General features: G+C 33.2%; 2 protein-coding genes and 1 non-coding gene across 5 annotated transcripts; 1 reads left to right on the plus strand and 2 right to left on the minus strand.

The window, feature by feature from the left end:
• Positions 1-4418: 4418 nt before the first annotated feature.
• LOC140827780 (alkaline ceramidase-like) lies at positions 4419-7224 on the plus strand. Of its 3 annotated transcripts, none has more exons than XM_073190612.1 (3): positions 4419-5010; positions 5046-5868; positions 6459-7224. In XM_073190612.1, exons 2-3 carry the CDS (start codon positions 5615-5617, stop codon positions 6970-6972), a joined length of 768 nt encoding a protein of 255 aa, XP_073046713.1. In that variant the 5' UTR covers positions 4419-5010; positions 5046-5614; the 3' UTR covers positions 6973-7224. The 3 variants fall into 3 exon arrangements, with proteins under 3 accessions (XP_073046713.1, XP_073046711.1, XP_073046710.1); XM_073190609.1 differs by having other exon boundaries at positions 4421-4585; positions 5536-5868; XM_073190610.1 differs by having other exon boundaries at positions 4419-5868.
• Positions 7225-7607: 383 nt separating this feature from the next.
• TRNAY-GUA (transfer RNA tyrosine (anticodon GUA)) lies at positions 7608-7690 on the minus strand. The gene is given in 2 exon segments: positions 7608-7643; positions 7654-7690. It is a non-coding gene; the product is annotated as a tRNA-Tyr (tRNA).
• A 1681-nt stretch (positions 7691-9371) lies between these two features.
• Positions 9372-15768, minus strand: LOC140827781 (uncharacterized). The gene is made up of 12 exons (XM_073190613.1): positions 15427-15768; positions 15077-15227; positions 14510-14605; positions 14241-14317; positions 12713-12795; positions 12167-12227; positions 11846-11913; positions 11683-11764; positions 11298-11381; positions 11119-11196; positions 10469-10588; positions 9372-9813 (listed from the first exon to the last, which is right to left on the minus strand). The coding sequence occupies exons 1-12, from the start codon at positions 15592-15594 to the stop codon at positions 9637-9639; spliced, it is 1245 nt and encodes a 414-aa protein (XP_073046714.1). The 5' UTR covers positions 15595-15768; the 3' UTR covers positions 9372-9636.
• Between the last annotated feature and the right edge of the window lie 5163 nt (positions 15769-20931).

Below are 20931 nucleotides of genomic sequence, written 5' to 3' on the forward strand. Positions count from 1 at the left end.
TATGACTAAAGGATGATATCCTTGGGCTAGAAATCAAGCCATTTATCTCAGCCACAATGGTACCAATGTATCCCAACTCATCTTGTGGTTTGGTGACTGCTTGTACCGCCAAAAGAGAGTCGGTCGCCACATGAATTTTTTGGAATCCGTTTTCCAATACAATATTCAGTCCTTTTCGTAGCGCCATTAATTCCCCATGTGTTACTGACATTGGTTGAGGAGTCTGTTGACCAAATGCAAGGAGCAATTTTCCTGTGTGGTCCCGCAATGCCCCGCCAATTGCATAAGAGTTGGACTTTTGGTTGAAAGTTTATTTTTTTTATTAATTATTGGATGATGGATTTCTGAGTTTGAAATTATATATTCCGAAAAAATTGAAATTATTTTACATATGGAAACAATTTTTTCCACTTCTATTGTATTATAATCTATCAATATATTTTGTCACAGTGAGGCATATATTTATATTAAATTTTAATATTTTATATATAATAAATTTTGTGTGATATATAATAATTTTATGTCATTTTTTATGTAAAATTAATTTTGGGTTTTATTTGATTTTATTTTTAAAATAATGGTTATTATTTATTGTGAAGGTGTTTTGATTTTGATTATGATGATCTTTTAGTTTAAAATTTTATACAAGAAAATACACACATTAGTAAATTCGTTTTGTAACAAAAATACATCCAACTCGAATAGCCGCCAACTCTTCACCTTTAATTGAGCCCGAGTAATTTATTAAACATATTTGAGCACTAATAACAAAACCTTTTGAATCGCGCATTCTTCACATTTAATTGAGCCCGAATAATTCATTACACACTCGAGCACCAATAACAAAACTTTTTGAATCACGCACCACTACCCCCACACTAATTAATTTGGTTACGCAAAATATTATCCCTCACGTATACATCCAAACATAGTTGATTAAAAAGATGTGGTCTCCAGAATTATCGGATTGATTTCATGTCGTTGCAACTCCGCCCCGATCCGTTAAAAAGGCACATTGTTCTCTTCCAGCAAAAAGGTAGCCCAATCAATTTTGCTTGCAGAATTCGAATGAGAATTTTCATTGAGTGTGCTTGCAATATTCAGACCAAATCACTTAGAATCATCATAGCAAATAACTCCATCTCCTCTTGAGAACAAGCCATCAATAAAACAATACCACACTCCAAATGTGTACCACTTTAGGAGAGAAAAATAGGCAATGACAAGTAGTCGCAAGGTGAAATCTTACCTGATGTAATATATTTGCAAAGAAATTTATGTATAATTTTAAAAAATAAATGTCACCTTATAAGTTTTACGTTTTTTTTATTTTATTTTTTGAGTTGAGGGAAAAGATTATTATAATTAGATCTCGAACTGATTAACTTGTCTCACATTTGTCATCATTATTTTTAAATCTTATGAAAAGATTATTTTTGTCATCATTATTTCCCGCAAATTTGATTTTATAGAAAGATTAATTTATTTTTTTTCCCTTTTTTTTGTTTTGTTTTTTTTTTTTTGCAATCACGAACGAAACTAGTAATAACATAGGGCATAGGTATTTTCGTCTGTTACTAATTATCTACATATTTATCGCAAGCATGTATGTTTATGTAATTTTTAAAAATATTTTTTAATATAAAATTAAAATTTAGTAATGTTACTATAATTAATAATAATAAGCATAATATACATGGAAAAAATATATTTTTTGTTTTAAAATTTGTAATTGCAATCTTTCAATTTTTTTTAATTATATTATCGATCACTTTACCATCCGAGTTCACTAGTTTATATTTTTTAAGTTTTAGTACTTTGAGACATGACAATGGCGACTTGTCACCAAAAATTATTGAAATTATTATGGAAATCATTTATAAGCGCTCCGATGAAAAAAAATAAAATTTAAAAAAAAATATGCAGACTTGTGGACTAATAGTGTGAATTGAATAATATATACTTTAGTAGTCCAACTTTTTGACACTTATTGAAATTTAATAAAATTATCATAAAAATCTATTTCAATTTTTTTAAAAAATACCAATAACTATCATATCTCGTCCATTTTTCAAATTTTGAAAACTTCACACATAAATTTATCAATGAAATTGAAGAAAAATATGTTTGCCATGCTTAATTATATTTACCAAAACATCTAACAAAAAAAATTATTTCCAAAATATCTTATATTGAATAAAATATTTCGATTAAATTTTTTATAGAATTATTAAAATTATATGAACATAATGTGAAAAAAAAAATTATTCCATCTTTTTTTTACCATGTTTCAAAACACGTATATGTATCGCTCTTTAGGTGTTTTTTTAAAAACAAATTAATAAAAAGTTAATATCTAATATAAAACGATTAATTAATTAAATTGTTACAAGTAGTCACTGGTAACTTCTTTTGACGTTTTCAGAATGTTTTGTCTTTTCCAAAATTAAATAAAAGAAAGCGCTAATAAAGATTGCGACTTTATGACATAAAATACTAAAGTCGTCACTAGAGGTGGCAAGTTCATTTATTTTAGTAAAGAAGCTTTAGCCCCCACTGACAATTTACTTTTCTTTTTCTTTTTTTTTTTAATTAAAAAAGTGGCAAAGTACCGTTGTCAATTTTTATATATATATATTTTTTTATTACATATACCAACTTATCAATCCTGGAAGCAGTTCTGTCGATGCTATCTGTGGGGACAGTGCCCTACATAATCTGGGCCATTGATTTTAAAGAATTTGATGGACCCCGCCTATGAATTGGTGGATCCCGCATATGTGTGGTTAAAATTGAGCCTTTGATCTTCTCATGGAGCAGTGTCCTATAAAGTACGGTGAAATATTCTCCTGGAAGCAAATTCACATCCAAAATTGCGACGGTTTGTCTAATTTCGTTTCTCTGTTTTTCCATAGTGAAGAGTAGAACAAGTTCGAGATGGCTCGATTGCATCAATAAAAAAAATATGGAAAAAAATTAAATATTCATAGGGGTTTAAAAGTTGAAATTTTATATTCAATTTTATTCCACTCGTAAAAACAATTCACCCGAAGATCTTCTATTCATAATCGACGAATTACACCATATTTAGCCCCGTGCGATTTACTTGGCATGAAATAATATATTTTTCTATGTTACATTTGAAGTGTTTTCTCATCCTACGAAATGTCAAAATTTTAGGGCAAAAACTTGTGTGAGACGGTCTTACGGGTCGAATTTGTGAGACGGATCTCTTATTGGGTCATTCATGAAAAAGTATAATGTTTTATGCTAAGAGTATAATTTTTTATTGTGAATATGGGTAGGGTTGACCATCTTACAGATTAGTATCAGTGAGGCGATCTCACATAAAACCCACTCAAATTTTAGTTGTCGAGTCATCAACATGTTATATCAAATTATATTAAAATACGATAGACACACATGATATAGTGGATTTGGATACGAGAGAGCGACCAACACGTGAATAATAACAAAAACAATAAGACAAACCATATTTTTATACAATTCAACATTTATACACACGTCAATATAGCACCAACTAGCTTCGGAACTAAGCTAAGTATTTATGAATTTGCTGCAAAAGATTATGCTAAAAATACAACTTGCGCAGCACTCTGATTCTACGCTACAACCAGCTTGCATAAAATTAACATATAACGTGGAGATGAAGTGTCAAACTTTGGCAAATTGAATTTCTTTTAATGAATTTTAAAATTATATTTAACATACTGCCAATGGAAGGATTATATAATTAATTTAATCGACTTAATATTTGAATTTTTTTTAAAAAAAGTACAATTAATTTAAGTCGACTTAATATTTGAATTTTTTAAAAAAAAAACGTACTTTTGTTTTAAAAAATAAATAGACAAAAACTTGTGTGAGACAGTCTCACGAGTCGTATTTTGTGAGACATATCTCTTATTTGGGAATTAATGAAAAAATATTATTTTTTATGCTAAAAGTATTACTTTTTAGAGTGAGTCTCATGTGAGACCGTCTCACGGATCTTAATCTGTGAGACGGGTCAACCATATCCATATTCACAATATAAAATAATACTCTTAGCATAAAAAATAATATTTTTTCATGGATGACCCAAATAAGAGATCCGTCACACAAATATGACCCGTGAGACCGTCTCACACAAGTTTTTACCTATTTTTTATTGTGAATATCGGTAAAGTTGACTCGTCTCACATATAAAGATTTGTGAAACTGTATCACAAATAACATGCCCTTTTAGATATTCTTTGATCTTTGATGATATGTAATTTAATGTCATTAAAAACTCATTAGATCAAGTGAATTGTTTGTGGATTAAATGAAATTGAAAATAAAAATTTCGATTTCGAGTAAAATACGCACGCGCCTGTTTAATCGCGTGAGGAACACCTCGAATCGGGTCAAGTATCTTGGACGTGGAAGATATGCGGAATCCTTTTGAAACTCAAAACCGTCCCAAACCTAATACCCATATTTATTCATTCCTCTCTCGCATGAATCCGTACCGAAGATTGTAAAAAGTTCCAAGGGTTTCTGGGTTGCGTGCCGTGTGCGGGAAGCTGATCTGGATTCGGAGGTACATGTTGGGATTAAATTTGTTTGTGCGCGCTCGTGATTTTGCTGTTGGCATTTTTCGATTATGTACCGAATTTATTGCGTTTTTCTGTTACCGATATAGCATTGGATTTGAACGATGAGATTTAATTTTTTGGATGATTTCTGTAACTGGGTTTTTTTTTGTACTGAACATGAGGATTAATTGGAGGACTTTTCGAAATTGGCATGGTTTGTAATAGGCCCTTTCTCATCGATGGATCATCCAAAAGAACGGAAAATGAGATGAAATGTCAACTTTACAATTGGGATCCTGGTGGAAGTTCTAGGTTTAGTTTCAAAAGTTTAAAAGACACAGATAGTACTGTAACCTTGTTATGCTGCTTGGATTACCCAGGATCTCAATAATCTGTTTGTTGTAGGATCTTGTTTATTAAGTCGATATATGTTTCAATGCCTGAATGTTTTCTGAAGCTGGAAAGTTTCTAGACAATCAACTTATTTGCAAGAGATGCAAAGTTTGTTTAGTTTTGAGTGTTGTTTATTTTAAGAACTAATTAAGCTGCCTACTTTCTTGGAAGATGGTTAGGAATTGAAGTTGTGGATGAATATCCTTGCGACATCTAGATCTGATTCTTTATGGTTAAGGGTTGAAGGATATGAGTTCCTGTTTCTCGGTTTTACCATGTATATGATATGAATCAATCCCCCTGTACACAACATTTTGCATCTATCATTTTGATAATGTGGACCCCCCTGGTCTTCAATGTATTACATGAGACTGTTTGTCATTTTTCTATTGGATTGTGATCAATGAATAGCTTTATCATCTTTGTTTAATTTGTAGCTTTCAGTTCCACATTGTATTGTGTTCTGTTTTCTTGTGATGCACATATGCGTCATGGTTTAGGTGATTATTGTAATAGATGTACTGTGTTTATTTTGCGTATGCTGCATGGTTTTCATTTGTAGGGTTTGTGGAGAGTTCCAGCATTCTGATAAGTTCTTTGAAGGGGTTAACTGTTAAGTATTTGGGCCCACTTGTTGAGAAATGACTGGTGGAGTGTCGAGTTTTTGGGGCCCTGTCACGTCAACACACGAGTGGTGTGAACCTAATTATACTTACTCTTCCTATATTGCTGAGTATTTCAACACAATCTCTAATGTTCCGTGCATCATTTTAGCATTCATTGGTCTTGTGAATGCATTAAGACAGCGTTTTGAGAAAAGGTTTACTGTCCTTCACATATCAAATATGATACTTTCCATAGGCAGCATGTTGTATCATGCCACACTACGGCGGCTGTAAGTTCTCAATTTTTTATCAATGACTTCTTTTACTCTATATATGAATTATTATTTTTCTTCGTTCTTGATTTAATATGTTTAGTCTTTTACCTCAAAGCTATATCTTAGGGCCAGAAATATGAGTAGTATCTGATCATTCATTTGGTTCCTACTTCCTAGGCTATGTCATCCTGTAGATCAATTGTATCCAGGATACCTAAGGGTGTGCTTAGATTGATACACCATTTTATTGCATGGACCAATTTATCAAATCTACCCTTTTTTTTAATTTATGCGGACACAATGGTTATTGTGATGAATTTAAAATGAAATGCACTCAGACATGTGTGATTGCAAAGTCATTATTCAAATTGCTTCCAATCAAATCTCTCCCTCCCAATGAAATCCTCCCGTCCAAAGCGCAACCCAACTGTATTATCCCTGCATTGTGACAAAATGATATACTTTAGACCCCACTTAGTTCTTAAACAAACAAAAGCACTCTTGACGTGAAAAAGGTCACGTATTTGACAAAATAGTTTGAGCTAGCCACAATTTTCACCCTGCCACAAATTCCTGTTTGACAATCATTTGGATTTCAATTTCAGGCAACAGCAAGGAGATGAAACACCTATGGTGTGGGAAATGCTCCTTTATATCTACATTCTCTACTCACCAGATTGGCATTATCGGAGCACAATGCCCACTTTCTTGTTCCTTTACGGCGTGGTCTTTGCTGTAGCACATTCAGTAATTCATTTCGACATCGCTTTTAAGCTGCACTATGGACTGCTTTGCTTTCTTTGCATTCCTAGGATGTACAAGTATTATATTTACACACAAGACAGATCAGCTAAACGACTTGCTAAGTTGTATGTCATCACTTTGCTGCTTGGGACTCTATGCTGGCTGATTGACCGTCTTTTATGCAAGAAAATCACAAGCTGGTACTTCAATCCTCAGGGCCACGCAATGTGGCATGTTTTAATGGGTTTCAACTCATACTTTGCCAATACGTTTCTGATGTTCTGCCGTGCTCAACAACGGGAATGGAACCCGAAAGTAATGCACTTTTTCGGAATTTTTCCCTATGTGAAGATTGAAAAACCAAAGTCCCAGTAGAACCTACAACTCATTCGAACCATGCCTCACACGTGGGAGTCGGTACGAGCATGTTACTTGCTGTCTAGCAAACGCTAGTAGTCACAACTCATTTTTGTCCTTGTCTTTCATCCATTTGAAAATTGCAATTTAAATTACTTAGTAGGGAGTAAGTTTGGTTGATTTGTTTAGATTTTGACATTATAGCATTTCGGTGATGTACCATATTTATTAAATATCTCATAATAGATTAAACTACATATGATTTATTGATGTCTAAAAATGTTATTTGTGACCACATGTAGATATTGTTTTGTGTGTACCTCGCGGAGTAAAGACTAAAGAGCAACTTTTCTTTCTTTTTAGTCGGGTGAAACGTAAAGATGGAAAGATTATTCCTTCATAAATCTCAAATTCACTGCTATCGTACTTAGAAACGATTGTGTCAAAAACAATTATGATTAATAGATACAATGATTTTAATGTGCACTTGGATGGTAATATTTGAATATGAGAGAAGATTTTACTTGTAAAATCAGGATGGAGGAACTTCGGCCAAACCCAATCTACCAATAAATAAAAAAAATATGTATATATAATATATTATGAGGAAAATAAACAAGTAACAAAAATAATGAAAAATGAAAAAGCAAAAATCCGACCTGCCGGATTCGAACCAGCGACCTAAGGATTACAGCACCACTACAGTCCTCCGCTCTACCAACTGAGCTAAGGTCGGTATGAACAAAATGGCATACTCATTACAATATATACAATTACTAATAGTAAATTACAGAGTTTTTGGTTGATAACTTATTTTCAAATACCTATTACATCCATATTGCGTACCTAATTGCTGTATGAATCCTTGCAGGTCTAAAATATTTCTACAAAATTAAATGTAAAATTAATTTTCTCAAAATAATTATCAAATACTGATTGTGTGTCTCATCTCATGAGCCATTTTATCAAGTATTCCACCAAAATATTGAGATAGTCATCCTTTTCGAAAAATCAAGAGGTGAAATTACTTATAGAAAGTTTTCTCTAAGTTCTCATGATGAACATAGACCAATTTGTTGTATAACGTAATACGGTGAATCTCAGCATATCACAAAAATTTTAGCATAATTATCACATAAGCTAGAAAGGCAAAACTATATTTGAATATTCAAAATCATATCAATAAGAAAAACTTAATCTTGAGAAATAAATTTAATAAAGAAATTATATTTCTCTTCATTTTCCACGAGGCTCCTGTTGTTGAGGATGTTGGAACAACTTGTTTTTAGTCATCAGGTATTATTATCCTGCATTCCCCCCACATCAATCAAGATTTTTATAAAATCGATTCCTTCACGGATTCAATTTGGTGTCAAAAACAATAAGTTGGTGTGTGGATAGAATTTCACCTTTCAAAATGAGTAATGTTATTTGTTTTTCATTCTATGTTGCACATACTTAATTTTATATATAAATTTTTACATAGTTTACATAACACGTATATCCATTTTATGTATGGTGCATGAAGCTAATCTGGTGGGATTTTTAAGGGACTATAGAAGAACGTGCTAGTTTGAGGGGTTCGATTCGATTTTATTCAAGAAAATTGGTTTATAATCATCTTCGTTCGAATTATTTTAATATAATGCTATTTTTTTTAGTAACATCCATATTCTTCATGTTTTTTTTTTATCTATATTCTAAAAAAGAATTATATTTTACTGAAAACATAGCTTGAAAGTAAATAAGAATGCAAGAGAGAACATGCTGTGTAAATAATGGAGCTAAGTTGTTCGATTCGATTTTATTCAAGAAAATTGGTTTATAATCATCGTCGTTCGATGTATTTTAATATAATGCTATATTTTTTAGCAGCATCCATATTCTTCATGTTTTATATCTATATTCTAAAAAAAAATTATAATTTATTGAAAACGTAGCTTGAAATTAAATAACAATGCAAGAGAAAACATGATTCGCTGTGTAGATAATGGAACTAAGTATTCGTCTTGGGCATTGAAGTTACTCCGCGCCAAAACTTCAATCAATTGAATTCTGGAAACTGATGCTTTCTCTGTCGTACAAGCCATTCTTAAGCTGCAAGTGCATTCGCGAGAGACCTTCACCGTTCAAGAAACTAGGAAACTCGGTTCAATACCATCCTCGTGACGCCGACAAAGTGGCAGACACATTAGCTCGGATGGCTATTCATTTCCGAACAGATTTTGAGTTTTGAAATTGTATACCTTTGTTTTTGTAAAATAAAATGATGTAATTATAGATTTGGTTAACTGTTAATTCAAGCTCAATAGTGCTTTTTTTAAAAAAAAAAAAAATAAATAATCACGTAGCTTATTTAGAAGAAGTAAATAGAGAGACATATATATGCATACACACAATATATTAGCCATTTGGGGTCAGCAAGTACATTTCTCATCACAACAAAGAGATCAGGAATAGAGGTATTTGCATGGAAAGATTCGAATTTTAGGAATATCACAGTGCTTTCTGGAACATTAATAGCCATGTCAGAAATCCAATGTTCACATTGTTGACGACAGTGGCCCGAAAAAGAGAAGCTGTATACTCGTAAAAAGTTTGCTTGAAGAACGGACTGTTAATTGACGAAAGAGGCCCGAAAAACATAACTTGCATACATGTAAAAACTTGAAGGGACGTGTATCAGAGAACTCCAAAGAACGGATTGCTAATTGCACTGTTTAACTCGCTTCCAGCAGAATGTAGCACCGCAATGTCAACTTTATCTCTTGGCAGAAACAAGAATTCACCTCCCTCAATTTTCTCGAATCCACAGAGTTGGAGAAATTCGATGCCTCCTTGAAGTTTTCCAACTCTCTCCTGCCGAGAGCAATCATATATGATCGTTAAGACATTATAAACAGGATTTGCTCTTAAAAAGAACGAAAAATGGGTTTATTAATCAACAATCTTCCATGGATATCTTGGAGACGAATCTAAGATGTGAATAAAAGTCAAATATGGCCATGGTATCTTCAAAACTACCACTTGCCACTCACTTCCAGGGTCGCTATATGACATTTTAAAGTCTCTCTGTTAAGTGAAAGAAGAAATGTCTGCATCGAGTCTGATGTTTTCATATTTCATGCCAAATTTAGCCATTACAGATGCGCCATTCACATAAAAATTTAAGTCTTCAACAGCGTACTCAGAACCGTGGGTTCAGTCCCTTACTGATGTGGAATATGTGGCCTGCTCTAATGCACTGGGGCCTCATGCCACATGATGTCACCAATAAACATGAACAAAATTATGAGGAGGCATCATTGGCCTCTACTTTTCATACGAAAATTAGAAGTGTGGACTGTTATGGAAATTCGATTCATTTATGGATGCAGTCAAGTCAAAGACCAACTGAGAGAATTTGGGAAGGGGAGAAAAGATAGAAAAAAATGGGTACTATAACATTTAGAAATGGAAAAATGAGACTTATTTGAGCAATAAATGAATAACTAAAAAGAATAATTAGTGTCACCTGAAAATTAGCATTGCTTAGTCTGATTTTACGAAATTTTTCCTCATTTGGATTTGTTGCTACATTTTTGGCGAAAGTTAAAAGTGTGTTGAAAGCGGCCTTCACTTTGGCATCATCATCCTGGAGCAAAAGTAAACAAAATATATGACACATAATTGTTACAGAGCATATCATTCCATATAGTCACATACAAAAGTATTTTACACAATTAAAATGGAAGTACCATTGTGAATTTGGACCTGAAACATAAGAAGTCCAAAACACGCAAATACAGCATTTTATCAAAAAGATTTCTCATCACCGAAACAGATAAAATTATATTAGTTTCATCTTCACCCTTCAAGCAATAAACCATCTTCACCCTTCAAGCAAATAATTTATACGTTCTCCCACAGATATTATACACGGAAACACATCTTTTTGCTCAATACCCACATCTTATTGTTAAAGTTCTCTTCTCTGTTTTTCACCAGTTCCTTTACATCGTATGAGTGACTGGGAACGAGTACAAAAAACTTAATCAGCTCTTAACTTTTTTCAATTGGATTATTTTCAGTTTCAATCTTCTGGGTTTTTGCATGAATTCACCTTTCTAAATTCATCCTCGCGTTGGTTGTTAAATTCAACATGCAAGCCACGGAAATTACTACCTTGTGATTCTGTTTAAGCGTTCGTAAGCACTCCCTCATTTGCTCTGTCTTTGTAGCTGGCCTTACGGGCAGGGAGCTCTGCAATTTATTTTTGAGAAGAATAGCTCAGGGCAAGATATCACAGGGTAAATAGGAAATGAAGCAGGCTATGTAAGGAAACAATCAGGATAAAGCGAGACCTTTTTTTCCTCTGTTGGTGGAGCTGAAGGTTTTATGGCAGTCGGATCTTCTGGTGGCAACCCAAGCTTCCTTCGTCTTTCTGCCTGTCAAACATAGATGAACCATTTCAATATAGAAACATGAAGTGAATGATTAAAGTTAAGGAAAAACAAGCAAAAGAAAGTAATCTAAAAATAATAGTTCATATGTATGTTGCCTTGCACAAGGCCGACTAGAATACACTAGCAATCATGAAAGGAAACCAAGTCTTCTACCAGACTTTTAAACCACAATGTTTGATTGTTCAAGTAAAGAGCCTAATTCTTATCAATAAATTCAAGGTGTTGAAAACAAAGGAATGATTAAATGAAGACAAAAAGATGTTGGAGGGGAAACTGTTGAGACCTTGTCTTCCTCCAATTTTTGACGAATTTTCTCTCTTGCCCTTTTTTCTTCCTCTTTCTCAGCTTTTCGCAAAGCTACCATACTACAAGAGCAAAGTAAAATTCCAATTCAACTAAACCTATAATTCTTGATGCTGGGTAAAAGGACAGAATTGGTTGCAGACCGCTTTCTTTCATTATCTTCTTCAATGCGCTTTGCTTCAAGCAGTTCCCTACCAACTCGAACTCTTTCCTGTCATTTATGAAGCCATACTAGAGAAAATTAGGTGATTTCAATACAATCCAATAGCAGATACAACAGAAACTACAGATAACATCAATACAAGATAAACCATACTTCTGAGACGAATTGTAAAGTAATAGAAAATGTTTACAAATAGAATAAAGATAAAAACTTCAAAAAGAAAAACAGTGTTCCATTTAAAGCAATAACTCCTATACGAGGATACATGAATTAAGTATCAGAAAAGTAATAACAAATTTACCTTCTCTCTTTCTCTCTCCTTTTGTTTTTCTTCCTCTTCTTTCTTTTTGCGAGCTCGCTCCCTGTAAGTCAAAGGGGTTATAAAGCCAAATGACACAAGGAACTGAAGCAAATAAACAATGCAATCGATCAACATAAATCAGTCCATGTCATAATGAGAAAAACATCTGGAAAATGTGGGCATTAATAGAAACTCCAAGGATGACATCATTTGCATATGACGATCGATAATTCTAGGGAAGACAATTCCATGACTTCCCCAATTCCATTAAAAGTTCTTTGTTCAATTATTCTAAAAGAACTATAAGTTATTTTAACATCTGTAAGTCACAAAGATGACTAGTTCGTAACCAAGCTAGTGCAACTACAATATAGACCCCAACAATTATCTAAGTTCTCAAATTTTTTCCATTAAACTTTACTACCATACACAGCGGCTGAAAGTATCGTGTACAATGACTCTATCAATGTTTGAAAAGCAAATGAATTTTATCAACAAAAAAAGAATAAAACAAACAATTGTAGAATTCCAATAACAAAAAATTACTTCAATTCTTGTTGTTTCTGTTTAATCTCCTCTGGTGTCAGGGATGGCTTAGGAGCATCAGGTTTCTTGGAACTCACAGGTACCTACACGTTAGTAGGGGAAAAAGATGACATGATGGTAGTTCCAACCGGTCATAAAAACAAAAGATAGTAATTCAGTAAAGTGATTACTCATAGGTCATGTTGGGTATCTTTTTGGCGTGTTTTGAAACTATGCATTTTGGAGATGGTGATGTATGTCTTGTTTTATTTACTGAAGAAACACCATTTTATTACTGTAGATGCTATACCATGATAGCATATACTGGGTCAATGATGTTACATCAATATCTTTGGTTTTTTTAAAATAAAATATTTTAAAATTTTTATCATGTAATAATAAAGTTTTTTTTACAGTGGTCAGAGGTGATGAAAAGTTGGAAACAAAGCCATGATTACGTAGGGACACACAAAAATAAGATGGAGGAATAATTTTGCAAGATTGTAATGAAGAATGAAATGTATGCTTGGGTTTATTTAAGGAGAATGAAAACATCCAACAAATATGCATCCAAACATCGCTTGATATCTGCCAATCAAGGAAAAGTGAATGGAATCATCTGAGTATGACTTCATGAAAGGATATTAAAACAAACTCCATCACAGTATATATTCTGCTAAGAGGGAAAATCACAAATCTTTATGCAGCCAGGAACAAAAGAAATCATCTATAAAGAAATTAGATTGGGGCTAAGCCAACCAAACAAGCTTGAATTTCACTGATTTGATGAGTCGGTTAAACTATATCATAAAAATCGGAAATAGTCAAACCAAAAGACATTATAAAACAATTTGAACAAAAGACCTGAATATTCTTTTGTCAAATAAAGTCAAAATCTGGCAATTTGTTGACCTTGTTGTGTACTTAAAGTGAAAGAATAATCTTTTATGAAGAGGATTTAACAATACGCTCATTGACATAAGTGTTACAAACATAAATAACAAACTGCTATTTGAACAGATTCATGAAAATAATAATATATTAGACAAATGATTTCGAGAATAGTTCATTTCAAGTCCAAAATAAATAACAGTTAGCTAGCATTAATTGGAAAAGTATTTAGATTTAGTTAAAAAATAAAAATTCCAGCAGCATCCAAAGTTCTAATATTTTATGTCTATACATTTCATCATCTTGAATCTTAATCCTACAAGATCCGACCCATTTACAACCAAGCTCTTAAACCAAAACATATGATAATGTCGTCAGCGGAATAATCCTATGAATGTATAGCAAGTCACACTTCTATCAATCATAGCAATCATTTATGCCTCATCGTCCTTATCATATAAGAATCTGCGCAAAAAAGTAAGAGCAAAACAAATGGTCTTCTAATTCCAAGTTTATGAGTCATGTACGTTATTGATGAAAAGGGGGTGTGAAAGAAAGAAATAAACAAGTGGACATAAAGTGCCGGTTATACACAACAATTCATATGGATGGCCTTTTGTTAATGTAGACATAATATGCTACACACATATATACATACCAATGGCATTCGGTCAATGTCCGAGTCATTTTCATGTTCAACTATCCAATTCACAGCAGCCTCTGCACTCACATTGCCTATAAAAATATGATAATATATATTGACAGAACAGTAATTTAACTTAGATGATGATCACAAATTTAAAAACAAAATAACAACAATATTTAGAAAGAAACTCAAAATCGTGTGAACTTGTACAACATAAATTTCGTTTTCTGAAAGGTACAGTAATGAGATATAGTCATGTGTCTTATGTAGAAAATACTCACCTGAATAATGAAGTGCACGGATTGTCCTCTCTTTAGGAAATCCCATTTCTTCGAGTTCCTTGAGTAGCTCGTGATTCACTTCTGGAACAACCATTTCTAAGACAGAAAAAACATCAGGAAGCAAATAAATGCAATCTACACTCTCACAGTGCAGCTAAGCATAAGTACCGATATTAGTATGAGAAAAAGACATTCCACTTTCATCTGAGGATCTGAATATTCATTTTGCATGGGTTGTCCCTCGATCAGAATTCAATTCAATCAAAATCTAAAGTGCAGTTCATACTTCCGAATGAAAAACTGGATGATAAATTTAAATGTGGTCGTACATTTTTTTTTTAAATATTTCCCTCTAGATCATAATTTTGGCAGCATTCCATGAAATCAAACTGCATATCTCATCAAATTCATCTTCGACATCAGATTCACCAAAAACTATGACTTGGCGAGTGGCGACAGACGGAAAAGTACAATTTAAATACCTCCGCATTTAGAATTTAGAGAGGTAAACCATACAGAGGCACTTAGATATGTGCCATTAGCAATATAATCACTTGCAAAATATACCTTCCTGCTGAGTACCACTCCCATCGCCAGTCTCCTCCATCTCCACGTCCTTCTGGGGCTTTGGAGACTCCAAACTTATTGGCTTAGTCGACTCTGAAGTCCTATCCACAAATTCCGTGTGACCTGTTCTCTTAGTATGCAAATCACTGTCCTAAAGTGGTTTGAATTCAACTAATTAGAAACACCACCACCCAAAGGCTTACATAAAAAAGCACTGAGCAACAGCGACCTATTAATTGACACTTGTGATCTGATAATCAAGATTTTTCTAAAATTAATACAAGGAACTAATACATCGAAACAAGCAACAAACGAGTGAAATAGATCCATGAATTACTCAAGAAACACACCGTTTTTGAACGGCAAGGCTTGCCACAGGCGGAGCAGACGAGATTAAGTACGGCCTCAGTCGATTCCGAGAAATTAGTGTGTTTCGTCAGCTCAGCATGCTCCTGCGCCTCCTCCACTGACTTCAGTAGGGTTCCGCAGTCTCCGCACATCAGCGATACACCAGCCATACCCGAGTCAGGCAGTGTTCAAATTCCGTCTGTGATTTGATCGCTTGATCTCGAAAATTCAGGGGTTTGAGGGGGGATTGGAGTTGTCCAGGTGAACAAGAAAAAGGTTGGGTTGCTTGGAAATGAAAGACATCTAGGAGAAACTGAAGAGGCAATAAATTTAGAATTCTTCCACAAGTTTTAATCAAAATTTCAAACAACCCCTATATTTTTATTTATTTTTAATTTTTATTTTTATTAATGCCCCAATTATATATGGACAAATTGTCAATGTCCTTAAAACATAAAACTCATTTTATTTTTTGTAGCGCTCCAGATTCGACGAATGTCTCCACTGTATTAATACAAGTATTTCCAGCATGCTCATGTCCTCACTCACACGCACCATAGGGAACTTTACAAGGGTCACCCATACCAAATTTACATAAGTCAAGCACGCTTAACTTTGAAGTTCTTATGTGATGAGCTATCGAAAAGAAGATACACCTTCTTGATATGAGTAGTACATATCAAATATTTTAAGTCCTCCTCAACTGCACAGTCACATACCTGAACAGTTTCGGAATCCCTCTCCTTCTTGTGTAAGATCGGTTCACTCATGTTCACTCCGCCTAGAAGCCTGCCAGAAGCCGCTCATTGTCCGTGCAACCTCATGGTACCGACGATCACCTCTCGTCCTCTTCGGCCCCAGACCTCACATTCTTACTCCTTGATATTTTAAAAGTTTGTTTGAGCTCTTTAATTATTTCAAATTTCCAAAATTGTTATACATTTCAATCATGTTCTTTAAAGCCATATAATCTAAAGACATATAACTTAGCATGATTTCTAGATTATATAACAAATTATTATTATTATTTTATTTGTCTATCACGCTTTCGTAAAATAAATTAAACAGATTATTTCATTGACCAAAATGTCGTTAGGTTGTATCCACCTGGTTTTATAAACTGCTCCTCTCAGTCCAACCACACAATAGCAACAAATGGTCCCTGAAGTAGATTTCTTCAACAACGCTTAGCACAACCCTTTATCGTTTTTTATAACAAGACGTATATTAAAGAAGTTTTATTTTGAAAATAATACATGAAAGTGACAATAAGCCTTAATTATTTTATTCAAACATACAATATATTATTACATAATAACTTTCTGTAAAGGATGATAAATTTATTTAGCTATTTATCGTAGCTGGAATTACAACACGCATAAATTGAAATATTACAAATTTTATTTTGAAAAAAAATGAAGAGGTTGAATGATGTTTTCATTTTCCTTTGTCGTGATATATATAGAAGTTTTGGTGGATTTGAAATCCGAACTTTTAACTTATGAATTGCATTGCAAGTTGAGGTCGACAACATCTTTTGTTTGGTGTACCACTAGTTAGTAGGGGTGTGCAATCGGTCAAAACCGAACCGACCGAACCGAACTTTTGGAAAACCGAACCGACCGAATTTTTTTTTGGAAAATCGAACCGACCGAATTTTGAAAAGAAAACCGAGGAAACCGAACCGATAAAAATTCGGTTATTTCGGTTTTCGGCCGAAATAACCGATTTTTTTATTAAATTAACTTTTTAAACATATTTACACAAAACTACAACTGAATTTAATACATGATTCAAATATACAGAGATATTTACACAAAACTACAACTGAATTTTATTACCGAGTTAGGACAGCCAATAGTTGGGTTTATTTCAATAGAATTGGGTTTCTAACTTTCCATCATGTAAAAAACCCAGTAAAAATAAAAATGCATCCTATCCAAATTTGAGGCCCAACATATATATTATTATATATTCGGTTTTATCGGTCTAACCGATTTTTTTCCCAAAAAAACCGAACCGAACCGAATAAACCGAATAAACCGAATTTCTAAACCGAATAACCCGATTAAGCCGATTAAACCGAACCGAATTTCTAAATTTTTTCGGTTTTTTCGGTTTTCTCGGTTTGACCGATATTTTGCTCACCCCTACTAGTTAGTAGGTTGTAATGTTGTGGTGGTTGAATGGTTCATCCTCCGCTACTGGAATGGTTAGATCACACATGTCTTATTTACCTCTAACGAGAAATCTTTTGCTTTTGTATGCTCTTGGGGAAAAACGTGACTTATGTGGACCTTCACCTCCTGGATCTGTCTCCACATTATGTTTTCGGTCATGTTTGGGCCGAAAACTTTCTTGAATGCTGGCTCTTTTTCTGGTTTGGGCATTATGTGCAGATTCGTTCTGATCTTCTTCCCACATGAGCAATATTGCAGAATTTCTGACGAGTTTCTTTACTCCCTCGGCAGCTTGCTGTTCCACAGAAGATTTTTTTTTCTTTTCAAATATTTCTTCTGCAAAGCTTGTAGTTTTCTTGTCATGGTATTTTACAAAACAAGATCTATTTACAAAATTTTGATAAAACTTAAATAGAAACTTGAATTTGTCCATCTCTGTGAGAAAAACCCATAATCCTCATGCTCATCTAGTGGAGGTTTTGTCTTCCAAGAGTGATGAAACAAGAGGTGTTCCATTCTCCGGAGGATCCTTGATGAATTTTTGAATGTTCATGTCTTATCTTCTCCACTTGATGAAGTGAAAGGCTTCATGTGAACATTTCTTGGCTGGTTCCGGTGCTGCAATAAAATGTAAAGCTTCAAAATATCTCATCTTGAAAAATAATTATTATTTTCCCCTGTTTCATAAACTGCTTCCTAAATCCATTTTAGCAGTGCTGAGATTTCTAGGAAGCTAGATGATATAGTATAAACTGAGGCAAGAGCCCCAAAATTCATACCATGCTTTTACCTAATTGGGATAGTAATTTGGTTTCATCCATATCCTATGACACTTTCTTCCTATATCAACTCGGATTGTGGCTGGGTTGATACCTATTCTTGTTTTCAGTTTCTCTCAGTTCTATTGATATATCTGAAATGTAGAAACTATAAGCTTGTTAGTATCAACCTTAAATTTTCCCTTGTCAATTTGGTCTAAGGTTGATATCTCTCTCTCTTCAATCCCCGAGGTAAATGACTGACTTGAAGGCTCGAGATAAGGATCCAAAGCTTCAATTTTTTCTTTGGCCGACTCATCTAAAAATGATCCAAACTTAGTATATGTGCTAAGAGATACTAGAATCCCCGTCTCCAAGTATAAAGCCATATAATTGAAAACTCTCTATTTGGAAAACTAGTGGCTTCTCAAAAGCCTGAAGCATCTGTTTTTGCAATACAGACCATAGCTTAGTACAAGCTTCTAAACAACTTGTAACTCGATCAGAGACAATACTCTTATCAAATTGTTGTAGCCTACCCGCAACTTTTGCATTTACGACAAGCTTATTAAACTCGGTTTGATGCATTTCAAGATGTTCCTCACATGTCTCTGCATTTTCATGATGACATCATAATTAACATTGTCCATATCTCATTAAGAAATATGAAAAAAAAAAATCATTAGATTTAATAATAACAATATCAAAAATATAATTTTGACACAAACTCTGCCATTTTAATAATCTAGACTTCTCGATTTTAGATTCAGTTATATTTTCAAGAAGTTTTTACCTATGTAATATGACATCTTGCAGCTTCTAAATCTGATAATAGTCCACTGTAATACCTGCATGGTTGTTCTCCTTCTGGTGTGAGCTTTGTAAGAGTCGCTACCCATTAATGATAACTGAAATTTGTATATAATATCATATCATCTTCATCTTGAGTTAATAATCATATTCAGGAGATTTTTCGAGTATATGACGAACACATATCCCTTGATTACATCTGACGAACACATATTCCTCGTCTTCCTTAATTTTAAGGTTTGCTTGGAGTTGGTTTCTGTTCCACCATGTTAAGGGATCTTCATTATATTTTTCTTTGATCATTTTCTTGACATTTTCTAGGGATATTTTTGATTCAAACTCTACATCATTATATCCAATTCTCTAGACAATTTCAAGGTTCGTGTTACTCGAAAAACTCTAACCCAATAACCAATTGATCTGATTCTTTTCTTGGGATTCTTTTGATATGAACTTCCAATTCAAAATTATTGATCAATCATTGGTAAGTTTCTATCATAGATTGTTTCAAATAGTATATAATATTACAAGGAAATTGATTAATTTGTCTTGTAATATCAAATAATATTTCGACTTCTCTCCCATTTTTTGGACATCTAAGCTTTTCTATTCTCGAATTTTTTTTAATATCTATTGGGCTTTTCCTGTACATGTGTTTTTTTCCTACCTGTGACTTATCCTTGAATATAGTCTTATTAATTTCAGTCTGATACTTTGATTCTTTTGTAGAATCAGTTTGTCTTATATCTGAATATCTATTTGTAAAGGAAAATCGGTTCTTTCTTGATAAATTTTCTGAGCAAATTTTCCAACTATTTCAATAAATTCATTTCTAACAAACAATTATGTGTGATGTGTATTAGAAAAATCATATGAAATTTGATAGGTATTAGAATATGGTTTATCATCATATTTCATATGCCTTTTTTCTTTGAAATTTTGATGTAGTGTTATGGCTCACCTGAAATCTCAATCTGTCAGGTTGTAGGCAATTCTTGAGTAAATTACTCATAAATTTTTTCCTACACATAGATTCCTTGAGATTGTTCTCAATATTGAATCTTGAAGATTACACATTCATTTATCACATATAGTAATATAAATAGGTGAATATATGATATATTCATTTTTGAAAGTAGCTTTTATCATAATCCGGATTGCTCTAATATGAATCCAAGACATGGTTCATGCTACATCTATATTGAGCTTTTGTAATTCCTCCTTAATTTATTCAGAAATAATTAATTTCATCTCCATCCAGTTTCCCGTAAATTCCATTGGGATTGTCATTTTATTTCTGGAAATTTTACAGATTAGACGATGCTTTCTGTTTCTTAGGCCAAGATTTCCTAAGAACTTTTCTACCTCTCCTGTAGATAATCCTTGATATCTATATAGGCTAGAATTTTTCCTCATGGTCATTTGACCATATTATGAGATATTGTTGTCTGGATAAAGAAACCTAACGAAGCTTCATGTGTTGTGTCGAAAGACTCTTCAGTCAGATTCTAATTATGTTCCATTACATTCTTCATGACTCAAGATTTATTCTTCTTCATATATACCCTCGTCTGAAAGAATATCTTCAAACTGATATACTTGAACCAAATCTTGGTAATAAATTACTTCTTCAATATCTGGAGTTGGTTCGAAGAATTTTTTTTAAATTTCTGTTATTTTCTGGACAGTTGGTCGATATATGAGATCTTGCTCCACATGTCCAGTAATTACAATTTTTAAAACTTTCACTTGCTCGGAT

This window comes from Primulina eburnea, chromosome 3 (genome assembly GCF_022965805.1).
Source record: "Primulina eburnea isolate SZY01 chromosome 3, ASM2296580v1, whole genome shotgun sequence".
NCBI classification, from domain to species: domain Eukaryota; kingdom Viridiplantae; phylum Streptophyta; class Magnoliopsida; order Lamiales; family Gesneriaceae; genus Primulina; species Primulina eburnea.

Bases quoted from the DNA above. Each gene is read 5' to 3' on its own strand.
- LOC140827780 (XM_073190610.1), top strand. From the start codon at position 5,615: ATGACTGGTGGAGTGTCGAGTTTTTGGGGCCCTGTCACGTCAACACAC. The intron at 5,869-6,458 runs GTAAGTTCTCAA...TTTCAATTTCAG, and splicing joins CATGCCACACTACGGCGGCT to GCAACAGCAAGGAGATGAAA.
- LOC140827781 (XM_073190613.1), bottom strand. From the start codon at position 15,594: ATGGCTGGTGTATCGCTGATGTGCGGAGACTGCGGAACCCTACTGAAG. The intron at 14,318-14,509 runs GTGAGTATTTTC...ATATTTTTATAG, and splicing joins CCGTGCACTTCATTATTCAG to GCAATGTGAGTGCAGAGGCT. The intron at 11,197-11,297 runs GTCTCGCTTTAT...AATAAATTGCAG, and splicing joins CACCAACAGAGGAAAAAAAG to AGCTCCCTGCCCGTAAGGCC.